Source organism: Dipodomys merriami, unplaced genomic scaffold (genome assembly GCF_024711535.1).
Source record: "Dipodomys merriami isolate MVZ:Mamm:240054 unplaced genomic scaffold, mDipMer1.0.p SCAF_52, whole genome shotgun sequence".
NCBI classification, from domain to species: domain Eukaryota; kingdom Metazoa; phylum Chordata; class Mammalia; order Rodentia; family Heteromyidae; genus Dipodomys; species Dipodomys merriami.
This window is the reverse complement of record NW_027206091.1, coordinates 5,019,114-5,031,714: the sequence shown is the minus strand read 5'-3', so window position 1 is coordinate 5,031,714 and position 12,601 is coordinate 5,019,114. Positions and strand designations below refer to the sequence as shown.

The following is a 12,601-nucleotide window of genomic DNA, read 5'->3' as shown; positions in this document are numbered from 1 at the left end:
TGTTACAGGCAACTTTATTGCCTGTAATTCTTTTCCTGTCTATTGGTCAGAAGTTTCTTTGCATGTCTTATATGTTTTATTTTTTTAAAAAACCCACAAACATATTCTGCCGTTATATTCTGTCACCACTGCATTTTTTTGTGCCTGTCAACTCATGTGCCTGTGTATTTTTAGTGGGGTTTTCATATTCATACATTCCTTCTGGAATGTATAGTGAAGTCCATTACTTTGATAGACAGTCAGAGGAGAAAGTTAGTTCATCTGACAACCTGGTCCCCACTGCCGTTCCATTCCTGAGGAGGAACTTGTGATTGTAATTCAGCCATAACACTTGAACTTGACCTTCTCCTATGATTTCTAATGCTTTAAGATCTTCCCACACATGCCAGGCACCGATGGCTCACACTGGTAATCCTAGCTACTCAGGAGGCTGAGATCTGAGGATCATGGTTCAAGGCCACCCTGAACAGACACATTTAAGAAACTCTTTAGGGGCTGGGAAGTTGGCTCAGTGGTAGAGTACTTGTCTTGCATGTATGAGGCCCTGGGTTCGATTCCTCAGCACCACATAAGCAGAAAAAAGCCAGAAGTGGTACTGTGTCTCAAGTGGTAGAGTGCTAGCCTTGAGCTGAAGAGCTGAGGGACAGTGTCCAGTCCCAGAGTTCAGACCCTACGACCGACAAAGAGAGAGAGAGAGAGGGAGAGAGAGAGAGAGAGAGAGAGAGAGAGAGAGAGAGAGAGAGAGAGAGAGAGAGAGAGAGAGAGAGAGAGAGAGACTATCTCCAGTGAACCACCAGAAAACTGGAAGTGGTGCTGTAGCTCAAAGTAGTAGGGTACCAGGATAACATCCAGGCCCTGAGTTCAAGCAACATGACTGACCAACACACACACACACACACACACACACACACACACACACACACACACACACACACACACACACACACACACACACACACACACACACACAATCTGAGCATGGGATGATGAGAAATAAATAGTCCCTGCCCTCAGGAATTTCAAAGCACAGTAAGAAAGGGAGACATATATTTAATTCAGGTGATCAGTGTCAGTGCCATATTTATTGCACTGAAACAGTGTTTTGATAATAAAGAATGCTCCAAGAGCTGGGCTCCAGAGGCTTATGAATGTAATCCCAGCTACTCAGGAGTAGATCACCATTTGAAGCCAACCTGGGGAAGGAAAGTTCATGAGACTCTTTATCTACCATTAAGCACCCAAAACAAGCTGGAAGTGGGGCTGTGGCTCAAGTGATAGAGTGCCAGCCTTGAGCAAAAGAAGGTCAGGGACAGTGCCTAGACCCTGAGTTCAAGCCCAAGGACTGGCACAATACAACAAAACAAAGAAGAACCTACCTGGATAGTTTAAGGCAGTGTAGATTAAGATTTCTCTCTCCTATTTGTTTCAACTGAAACAAATAGGAGAGACAATTGCCAAATGGGATTGCTGAAAAGTTTCTGCATAATGGAGGACCTAGTTACTTGTTTTAAAAGACAGCCTAAGCCCAGTGCTGGTGGCTTGTGCCTTTAATCCTAGCTACTCAAAAGGCTGAGATTTAAGGATCACGGCACAAAGCCAACCCTGGGAAAGAAAGTCTCTGAGACTCTTATCTCCAATAAATTACTCAGAAAAAAAATCAGAAGTGATATTGTGGCTCAAATAATAGAGTGCTACCCTTGAACACAAAGAGCTCAGGTACATCACCCAGGCACCCAGGCCTGAGTAGAAGCCCCAGGATTGGCAGAAAGAAAGAAAGAAAGAAAGAAAGAAAGAAAGAAAGAAAGAAAGAAAGAAAGAAAGAAAGAAAGAAAGAAAGAAAGAAAGAAAGAAAGAAAGAAAGAGAAAGAAAGGAAGGAAGGAAGGAAGGAAGGAAGGAAGGAAGGAAGGGAAAGAAAGAAAGAAAAAGAAAGAAAGGAAGGAAGGAAGGAAGGAAGGGAAAGAAAGAAAGAAAAAGAAAGAAAGAAAAAAAAAGAAAGAAAGAAAAGCAAGCAAGCAAGCTAGGCCTAGGTGGGGATGTGGGGGAAAAGGAAGTCTATTGTGCTATTGTTGGGACTATAAATTAGTATGGCCACTCTGGACTGCAGTCTGGAAGCTCTTCATAAAACTAAACATAGATCTTCCCTACAAGCCAGTAATACCACTCCTGGGCATCTACCCAGAACATCACAGGCAAGGATACTGTAAAGACACTTGCACATCCATGTTCATTGCTGCAGTATTCACACTAGCCAAGCTATAGAAACATCCCAGATGCCCTACAATAGATGAGTGAATTAAAAAAATGTGGTATCTATATACAGTGGAGATTTTCACAGCCATTAGAAAGAATAAGATTATGTCATTTGCAGGGAAATGTATGGACCTGGAACAAATCCTGTTAAGTGAGGTAAGACAGGCTCAGAGAGACAAACAGTACATGTTATCGCTCAGATGTGGAAGCTAGATGGAAAACACACAGGGAAGTGTAGGCATTCACACACAGTGAGACCAAGGGAGGATACTCTTAGGGGGAGGAACTCAAAGGTGCAATGCCTATGTGCATCTGATCATACAAAATAATATTTATCGAAACGAACTCCATGAAATGGAAACAAGAGGTTTTTTTTTCCTTTGTTACTGTTTATGTTTTCTTTTCTTTTTGTCTTGTTTGTTCATTTATCTGTCTTTGGGAAGTTAAGGGGGGCACAGAAAGGAGGGACAAAGGATGAATGAATGCAGTAGTGGTGCTCACTAGAAAATGAACTAGACAAGTTGTGGCTAGGGATGGGAGGAAAAAACTGGGAGAGAGAGAGGGAAGGGGTGACATTGTGCAAATAAAAAAAATGTACTCTTTGGGGCTGGGAAGGTGGCTCAGTGGTAGAGTGCTTGCCTTGCATGCATGAGGCCCTGGGTTCGATTCCTCAGCACCACATAAGCAGAAAAAAATTCCGGAAGTGGTGCTGTGGCTCAAGTAGTAGAGCGCTAGCCTTGAGCTGAAGAGCTGAGGGACAGCACCCAGGCCCAGAGTTCAGGCCTATGACTGGACCAAAAAAAAAAAATGTACTCTTTGCCGGGCACCGGTGGCTCATGCCTGTAATCCTAGCTACTGAGATCTGAGGATCACGGTTCAAAGCCAGCCTGGGCAGGAAAGTCCGTGAGACTCTTATCTCTAATAAAAACCACTAGAAAACCAGAAGTGGCACTGTGGCTCAAGTGGTAGTGTGCTTGCCTTGAGCTGAAGAGTGCAGGGATAGTGCCCAAGCCCAGAGTTCAAGCCCCACAACCGACCAAAATAAATAAATAAATAAAAATGTACTCTTTACCTGACTTGTGTGACTGTAACCCCTCTGTACATCACCTTTAGAATAACAATAACACATTTTTAAAAAGCCTACAGAATGGAAAGAGATCGTTGCTGTCTATACATATACCAATGGCCTAATATCCAGAATATAAAAAGAACTCAAGAAACAAAATTCCCCAAAGAATCATGCCGGGTATTGGTTGAGATGAGTGGGTCTATGTCTCATAAACATTTCTGCCAGGGTTGACTTTGAACTGGGATCCCTCCAATCCGAGTAGCTGTAATAACAGCTGTCTCAGTACACCAGATATTGATCAAGATGGGGGAATTTTTATCATAAACTTTTTTTGGACAGGTGGGGCTTGGCTGGTCACCCAACTGTGAGCCTCTAGATCTCTGTCTCCTAACTACTTAGGATTTTAGGTATGAACCACAGGGCTTGACATAGCTGCATTATGTTATGGCCAGATTTCCTCCTTGCTTGAAGTAAAAGTCTCAGCAAGATCCCACTGAAGGCTGGGTGTGGTGGCTCATGCCTATAATCCTAGCTACTCAAGAGGCTAAGATCTGAGGATCGTTGTTCAAAGCCAGCCTGGGCAGGAGAGTCTGAGAGACTCTTATCTTCAATAAACCATTCAAAAAATTGGAAGTGGTGCTGTGGCTCAGGTGGTAGAGCACTCGCCTTGAGCTGAAGAGCTGAGGGATAGCGCCCAGGCCCAGGGTTCAGGCCCCATGACTGACAAAAAAAAAAAAAAAAAAAATCCCAATGAAAGAATGATGTCGGGGAATTTTTGTGTTCAGAATGTCTTTTTTTTTTTTTTTTTGGGTCCGGTCATGGGGCCTGAACTCTGGGCCTGGGCGCTGTCCCTCAGCTCTTCAGCTCAAGGCTAGCGCTCTACCACTTGAGCCACAGCGCCACTTCCGGCTTTTTTCTTTTTGCTTATGTGGTGCTGAGGAATCGAACCCAGGGCCTCTGGCATGCAAGGCAAGCGCTCTACCACTGAGCCACCTTCCCAGCCCTGTGTTCAGAATGTCTAGAGCTCAACAATGCTGAAGAAAACAAACAAAACTGCCACCAAACAGCCAAATGACAAAGCCAGGTGCCAAGCTTGTCATCCTAGTTACTCAGGAGGCTGAGGTCTGAGGATCATAGTTCAGAGCCAGGCTGGGTAGGAAAGTCTGTAAGACTCTAATCTCCAACGAACAAGCAAAAGGTCAGAAGTTGAGCTGTGACTCAAGTGGTAGAATGCTAGTCTTGAGCAAAAAAAATCTCAGAGACAGCATGCAGGCCCCACGTTCAAGCCCCAGGGCCCTGTCGATGGTTCTATTTGTACTGTCTCATGCACTGTCAATACTCCTCAGCCTCTCCTAGCCCCAGAGAAAGAAGCCTAGTGTGAGATCAGGTGTTGAAAGCAACCATTAACAGTGCCAAGAAGGAAATAAACACAACTTATGTAAATAATCTTAATAGCAATAAGAGAGATAATTGTTCACAGGTGTCATTTCCTGGAGGAGGAAAAAAAAATCCACCTTTTCTTGCAAGAGAAATGCTAATAGTTGCATTACATTTATAAGCCTTAATTAGCACACCGCTGTTCTAATTACTGAGCGAGTCCTGAATCACGGGTCCTTCCATGCGTTGCCTCTCTTTGACAACAACTACAATCAGCCACTTGTCTGTGCCCAGGCACACCTTGGCACACTGATGCTTCCCGGGCGTCGCGTACGCATTTATCTTCAACAAGGATGATGAGAATCACCAGGGTCCCTGTGTGCCATGGTCCTCCCCAACTCGTCCCTCCCTTGAACTGTGATCCTCAAGACCTCTACTTCCCAACTAGCTAGGATTATAGGTATCAACCACAGTGCTTGGCCTAGTAGCATATGTTATGGCCAGATTTCCCAATGGCATGGAGAAGGGACTCAGTAAGATCTCACAGGAAGAAATGATTTTGGGAGTTTTGTGTTCATAATTCTAGAATGTCTCTTCTCCTTCCTGTTCCCTTCCCCTCCCCTCGCCCCATCCTCTTCTTTCTCTCCCTTTCTTTCTCATAGACACAAACATACCTTTCCTGATAATGTAAATATAAACCTCAGAGGAAAAAAAAACACACCATGGTTTCCTTACTAAGTTGTTAAAACTCTAAGTCCCAAAGGTGCTTGAGTTTATGTTTTTGTTTTCTTTTTCTTTCTTTTTTTTTTTTTGTCGGTCGTGGGGCTTGGCTCTTCAGCTCAAGGCGAGCGCTCTACCACTTGAGCTACAGCACCACTTCCGGTTTTCTGCTGGTTTATTGGAGATAGGAGTCTCACGGTCTCTCCTGCCCGGGCTGGCTTTGAACCATGATCCTCAGATCTCAGCCTTCTGAGTAGCTAGGATTACAGGCGTGAGCCACCAGCGCCCGGCTATGTTTTTGTTTTCTTTTTTTGTCTGTCTTGGGGCTTGAACTCTGGGCCTGGGCACTGTCCCTCAGTTCTTCAGCTCAAGGCTAGTGCTCAATCTCTTGAGCCACAGCACCACTTGTTTTTTTGGTGGTTCATTGGAGATAAGAGTCTCATGGACTTTCATGCTGGGCTGGCTTTGAACTTCGATCCTCAGATCTCAGCCTCCTGAGTAGCTTGGATGACAAGCGTGAGCCATGGGCAACCGGCTCTAAGGTATTTTCTACAGCAAAACCAGCTAACATGAAATTATGGAGGCTCTCATCTATCTAGCTCATACATCAATCACTCAGCCTGTGTGTGCGTGTGCACAGGTACTAGGGCTTGAATACAGGGCCTGTGTACTGCCCTTGAGCTTTTGTGCTCACAGCTGAGGCTCAAAAACTTGAGCGACACCTCTACTTCTGGATTCTTGATGGTTAATTGGAGAGAAGAGTCAATAAGAATCTCAGGGAGCTGAGTGCCGATGGCTCATGCCTGTAATCCTAGCTACTCAGAAGACTGAGATCTGAGGGTCATGGTTCAAAGTCAGCCCAGACAGGAAAGTCTGTAAGACTCTTAGCTCCAATGAATTGCCAGAAAACCAGAAGTGGTGCTGTGGCTCAAGTGGTAGAGCGCTTGTGTTGAGCTGAAGAGCTGAGGGACAGCACCCAGGCCCAGAGTTCAAGCCCCATGACTGACAAAAAAAAAATGTGGAAGTGGAGGCTCAAATGTTAAGTAGTGCCAGCCTTGAGCAAAACAAAGCTAAGGGGCAATGCATAGGTCCTGAGTTCAAGTTCTAGTACTGGTACACACACACAGGCACACACACACACACACAGGCACACACACACACACACACACACAGGCGCGCGCGCGCACACACACACAGGATTATTTTGATAGAAATTGTTCTTAAAGTCAAGACAAACTATACTTATCTCCTGGACAATAAATTCCATTGAAATACCACTCTTTAGAAATTTGGAGTCTAACATTGAGATTCAAGTGAAAGTAATAAGCAACTATCAAATCAAAGTCCAGCTGGGCACTGGTAGCTTATGCTTGTAATCCTAGCTACTCAGGAGGCTGAGATCTGAGGATCTTGGTTCAAATTCAGCCCAGGCAGGAAAGGCCTTGAGACTTTTATCTCTAATTAACCACCAGAAAACTGCAACTGTGGCTCAAAGTGGTAGAGCACTAGCCTTGAGCAAAAAGAGCTCAGGTTCAGCATCCGGGCCCTGAGTTCAAGCCCCAGGACCAACACTCCCTCCCCAACCTAATTCCTTTAACAGTGACATTTAATCCCTGCCATAGGTTCACGTTGATCAGTAGGTTCTTTGGTGTTTGACCTTCAAAGACCTTGAAAGACACACAATTGCCAGCTGATGGTGGCTCACCCTTTTAATCCTAGCTACTCAGAAGGCTGAGATCTGGGAACTGCAGGGACAGCATGCAGGCCCAGAGTGCAAGCCCCATGACCAGAAAAAAAAAAAAAAGACACAATTATGTGTAATCTAAAAGAGCTTTATTTAGTATACAATTTCCATATCATTTAGTACAACAAATTATAAAAGCTCTTTGTAAGGCTTTACCCAAAAGATGAACAAAACAGAAAATAAGAAAACAAGCCACTCTTTCATCTCTTACCCATCCCCCCCTCCCCTTACCGGGACTCAATCTTGGTTATCTAGTGACTTCATTCTTTGGCAGGTGCTCTACCACCTGAGCCACACCTCCAATCCCACTCTCTCATCTTGACAGTTTTCCACCCATGACAAAGACTGGTCACATGGGAAAATATTTGTGACCACATCTGTCAATACATAAAATCTGAGCACATTCTAACATCTTCCTATTCATTCCAAGGTCTGAGTTAAAATTCTAAAATATGTTTCTGACAATTCAAGTAGATTGTGGTCACAGATGAGTTAAAATTTGGATGTGTGTGTGTAATGTATGTGCCAGTTCTGGGGCTTGAACACAGGGTCTCTTGCTGTTTTTTTCACTCAAGCCTGGCACTCAATCACTTGAGTCACAACTCTACTTCTGGATTTTGGCTGGTTAACTGGAGATAAGAGTTTCATGGACTTTTCTGCTAGACTCCTATCAAGATATTCGTATTTGTCTCCTGAGTAGCTAAGAGGCATGAGCCACCAGTGCCCAGCAATTTGGACATGTGAGAGTTAATATGTACTTGGAATGAACATTTTTGTCCTTTTGGTTCATTTAAATAAAGATTGCAGACCAAAGGAAATACCTACACGTGCTCTTTGCCAGGGATCAACATTCACAGGTCAGAAACATCTCTCCACACTGAACAAATGGACTCACATCTCTAGTTCATGCCTCTCTATAAAAGCCCCTCTGACAGTACCCTGGGTCCTTTTGTAGAAGCAGCAAGGACTTTTTCCAGAGTGTGGTCTCTGCTGCTGGCTATGACCAGCAGCAGGATCTGGACGCTGAACAAGTCAAGTACAGAGGTATTGCTTATAATCCTCAATTGTCCACTTACTTGCTAAACTTACTATTTTTATGTGCCACTACTGGGGCCTAAAATCAGGGCCTGTGCATTATCTCTGAGCTGCTTTTTTGCTCAAGGCTGGTGCCCTATCACTTGGTCCATAGCTTTACTTCAAGTTTTTTGGTGGGCAGAGATGAGTCTCATGGGTTTTCCTGACCAGGCTGGCTTTGAACTATCAGATCTCAGCCTCTTGCATAGTGAGGTTTACAGACATGAGCACCAGTGCCCAGCACCTATGGCAATTCTGACTGTTAACCATTTGTTATTACCAAAAATCAAACAGTCCTGAAACACATGTAGTACAGCAGGGGTGGCAGTGGGGGTGGTTAAGCTGTGGGTCTCTGGTAGTCTGGGAACCAGAGCTGGACCAGACACAAGAAACCTCCTAGGTGCTAAAAATACCTCCCATTGTGCTCGGAGAAATTTGGTCACTGGGAAATAAAAACTTATGTACACGCTCACAGTGTTTTGGGAAAGAGTGTATGTGTGGAGTTTGTCTCGCGATTTTTTTTTTTTTTTGGCACTTTATGCTTTTTACTAAAGAGCAAACACTACATGTTTTGGCAATGATGGCACGATGAAAAAAAAAAGTCACTGCCCATGTGGTGACAAACAGATAAAATCCTTGTATACCAAGAATCAAAACTCCCAATATGGCTAAGACAGATAGGAAAATTTAAATTAAAAAATACCTGAAAAGGTAACAGATTGTGTGTGTGTGTGTGTGCCAGTACTGAGGCTTGAACTCAGGGCTAGGGTGCTGCCCTTTATCCATTTTGTTAAAGGCTGGCATTTTACCACTTATCTGACTTTGTGGTGGTTCACTGAAGATAAGAGTTTCATGGACTTTTCTGCCTATACTAGCTTCAAACCATAATCCTTAGCTTTCAGCCTCTTGAGGAGCTAGGTTATAGATGTAAGCTACTAGTTGCTGACTTTGTCAATTTCTTTTTTGACTATGTTTTTGATAAAAGCAGAATCCCCTGTGCTCTACAAGACAAGTTAAAGGTGTTTTTTTTGTTTTTTTAGAAAGTAGTGACTAGAAATAGAAATCTGTACACATGATGCTATCCAACTCCATGCCTATGGCCATTTACTACAGTCCAACTGCCAGGAGTAACATTTAAATCCTTCCCAATTGGAAAGAACAGGGAACAAAGTTACCAGTCTTGAACCTGGACACTGTCCCTGAACTTTTTTATGCTCATGGCTAGCACTCTATCTACTACTACTGGAGCCACAGCTCCACTTCCAGTTTTTTTTTTTTTTTTTGCTGGTTAATTGGAGAGTATCATGGATTTTCCTGCCCAGGTTGGCTTCTAACCATGATCCTCAGGTCTGTTTCCTGAGTAGCTAGGATTACAGGGGTGACCTCACCAGTGCTGGGCTTCATTAGCTATCTTGAGTCAATTAAGTAGAGGAAATGCTTTTTAATCAGCAATTTTTACATGTCCCTATTATTATAAATGATAAGATGATAAAAGCAACTGTTACAAATTTTGAGTAGGTACACATGATTTTTTTTTTTTTTTTGGTCATCTACAGACAAGCATGACTTAGAGGCACTTGGCTATCTTTTGATGAAGAAGAAAATCGTGTCACCAAGACCTGTTCACTAGGGTTGGAGACCACAAGTTAGACTAACTTGTATGGTAATGCTGACTGAGTGGTCAACTTGACAGGATAGAATGCTTCAAAAGCAGTTCTACGCTTTCCAAGGTTCTAGGCTGTAAAAATTACAAAAAAGGCTAAAAATGTAAAAACTTACAAAATTTGCAAGCCCAGTGAATTGAAATGGGTAGAAAATGAAGTAAGATGGGCTTTTCACTTGCAGGAGAGAGTATTCAGTAAGTTTTAAAAGAATAAAACTAAAGTCTAAAGTCACAAATTCTGTTTGGCTCCATATACTTCTGCCTCTTAATGGTAGGGCCATGAAGAACTGGGGACACATTTTTCTTTTCTTTTCTTTTTTTTCTTTTTTGTCCGTCCTGGGGCTTGAACTCAGGGTCTGGGCACTGTCCCTGAGCTTCTTTTGCTCAAGGATAGCATTCTACCACTTGAGCCACAGCGCCACTTCTGGATTTTTCTATTTATGTGGTACTGAGGAATCGAACCCAGGGCTTCATGCACGCTAGGCAAGCATTCTACCACTAAGCCACATTCCCAGCCCTGGGAACACATTCTTCTATGCCCAACTTTCACAGCTGCACACACATTTCCCTTCACGTATGACAATATCAGGAAACTGAAAACATTTCAGATAGAGTACAACAAAATACTTTACGATACATATAAAAACCTACATGATTTTTTTTTCTGTTGCTGTTCATGTTAAAATTACAATAGTGAAGAACATTAGAAAATACTAAGTGACACAGGAAGAAAAATCCTTTGTATGTGTGTAGGTTGTGTGTGCATGCCAGTCCTGGGACTTGAACTCAGTGCTTGGGTGTTGTCCTTGAGTTTTTTTTTGCTCAAGGTTAGTGCTCTACCACAACTCTACTTCTGGGTTTTTACTGGTTAATAGGAGGTCAGAGTCTCCTGGGCTTTCCTGTATGGACTCACTTTGAAAAATGATCCTCTGATCTCAGCTTCATGACTAACTAGGATTACAGGCATGAGTCATTGGGAGCCTGGCTAAAAAAAAAAAAAAAGAGTTTTGTAAAAAGCCACCAACTGCTCTTCTCTAGTGAGTTCCTGTTAAATAACTTAACGTTTCTTCCTGTTAATCCCATTCCACCAGAGTGGACCAAAGTGAAGATTCTCAGCCTGAAATGAAATGCCTTTCAAATCTGGACCCAGAAAAAGAACATGGAACAAAGAGACACAAGACAGGAAAGCGCCCCTAAAGCCTGTTGGAAGATGCTTCTGAAGACGCTGACGCTGTGTAAAACTTGTAGGACATCTCAAGTCACCAGAGACCGCCTTGCACAGGAAGCCCGGGCCAGAGCCTCAGCCCCCTGCAGTCTCCTGTGAGGAAAATACCGAGAGACTGGGCAGGAATCTCCACTACTTGTTTGTGGACAGTTTGTAGACATGGAAGGTCTTGTTCTGAAATACTCTAGTGAAGTGGGCTGCGTAGGGAGGTGGGTTCCTTTTGATCTCCTCACAGAAGCGAGGGTGGTCTGCAGCTTTCAGATCTGGATCATTCTCTCCTGGGCCGTCCATCACCTAAAGTCAAAACAAATGCAGATATGACTGCCATAGTGGTGGGGAGAAGGTGTATCTACTCTATCGATCTCAAGCTATGATCAACTGATCTATCTACCTAAATATCCACTTTTTTTTGCTATTTTTTAAAAGTTTTTATTGTAAAGATACTATATAGAGGGTTACAGTTACATGAGCAAGGTAATGAGTACACTTCCTATTGAGCATTGTTACTCCCTCCATTGTTTTCCCCCTACCATCCCTTCCCTCCCTACCTTCCCCGAGGTTCTTTTTTTTTTTTATTGTGATTAAGTGATTACATAATTTCCCAAATTTCACAGTATTGTGGAATAATGATGCTCATTTAAAGTCACAAGTTCATTCTAACTTTCCTGGAGCAAACTGTCTATCACAGTCTATAACATATAACGGTGTACACATATATACCATACATGTGATCAGCAGCATGGGGATATTTAGTAGTGGTTTGACCAGATGACTGGGAGTTCTTTTTTTTTTTTGGGGGGGGGGGTCTGGTCATGGGGCCTAAACTCTGGGCCTGGGTGCTGTCCCTCAGCTCTTCAGCTTAAGGCTAGCGCTCTACCACTAGAGCCACAGCGCCACTTCCGGCTTTTTTCTTTTTGCTCATGTGGTGCTGAGGAATCGAACCCAGGGCCTCATGCATGCAAGGCAAGCGCTCTACCACTGAGCCACCTTCCCAGCCCGAGTGGGAGTTCTTTGTTTCTTAAGTCCTGTTAATTTTGTCGTATCACCTAACATTTTGGATTTAGCATCCGCTTATCAGGGAGACCATGTACCGTTTGTCTGTTTGCTCTTGGCTTACCTCGCTCAACATGATTCCTTCTAGCCCCATCCATTTCCCTGCAAATGCCATTATTTTGTCCTAAATATCCACTTTTATCTTATCTATCCATCCACTCACTTATCTATGATCTATCTATCTATCTATCTATCTATCTATCTATCTATCTATCTATCTATCTACATAGCTATCTATTATCTATCTTTCATGTATCTGACAGGGTCTCACTGCGTACAACAGGATGCCCTCAAATGCACAACTCCTCTGCCTCATTCTCTCAAATGCCAGGATTACATGTATATATTACCATGCTTGAATAAACAAATGAACACAGCACGTTCATAAAAGACAACAGAACATGAATAGGACCAATAGGTATTGG

The 12,601-nt window shown here is 43.3% G+C and overlaps 1 protein-coding gene across 4 annotated transcripts in view; it reads right to left on the bottom strand.

Annotated features, from left to right (window-relative positions):
* Positions 1-7,239: 7,239 nt before the first annotated feature.
* The window catches only part of Dpy19l3 (dpy-19 like C-mannosyltransferase 3), a 49,471-nt gene continuing 44,109 nt past the window's right edge, over positions 7,240-12,601 (bottom strand). For all 4 annotated transcript variants that reach the window (XM_069998538.1, XM_069998540.1, XM_069998539.1 and 1 more), the window contains one exon: positions 7,240-11,417. In XM_069998538.1, coding sequence (XP_069854639.1) covers positions 11,256-11,417 — 162 coding nt within the window. In that variant the 3' untranslated portion in view covers positions 7,240-11,255. The remainder of the gene's footprint in view (positions 11,418-12,601) is intronic.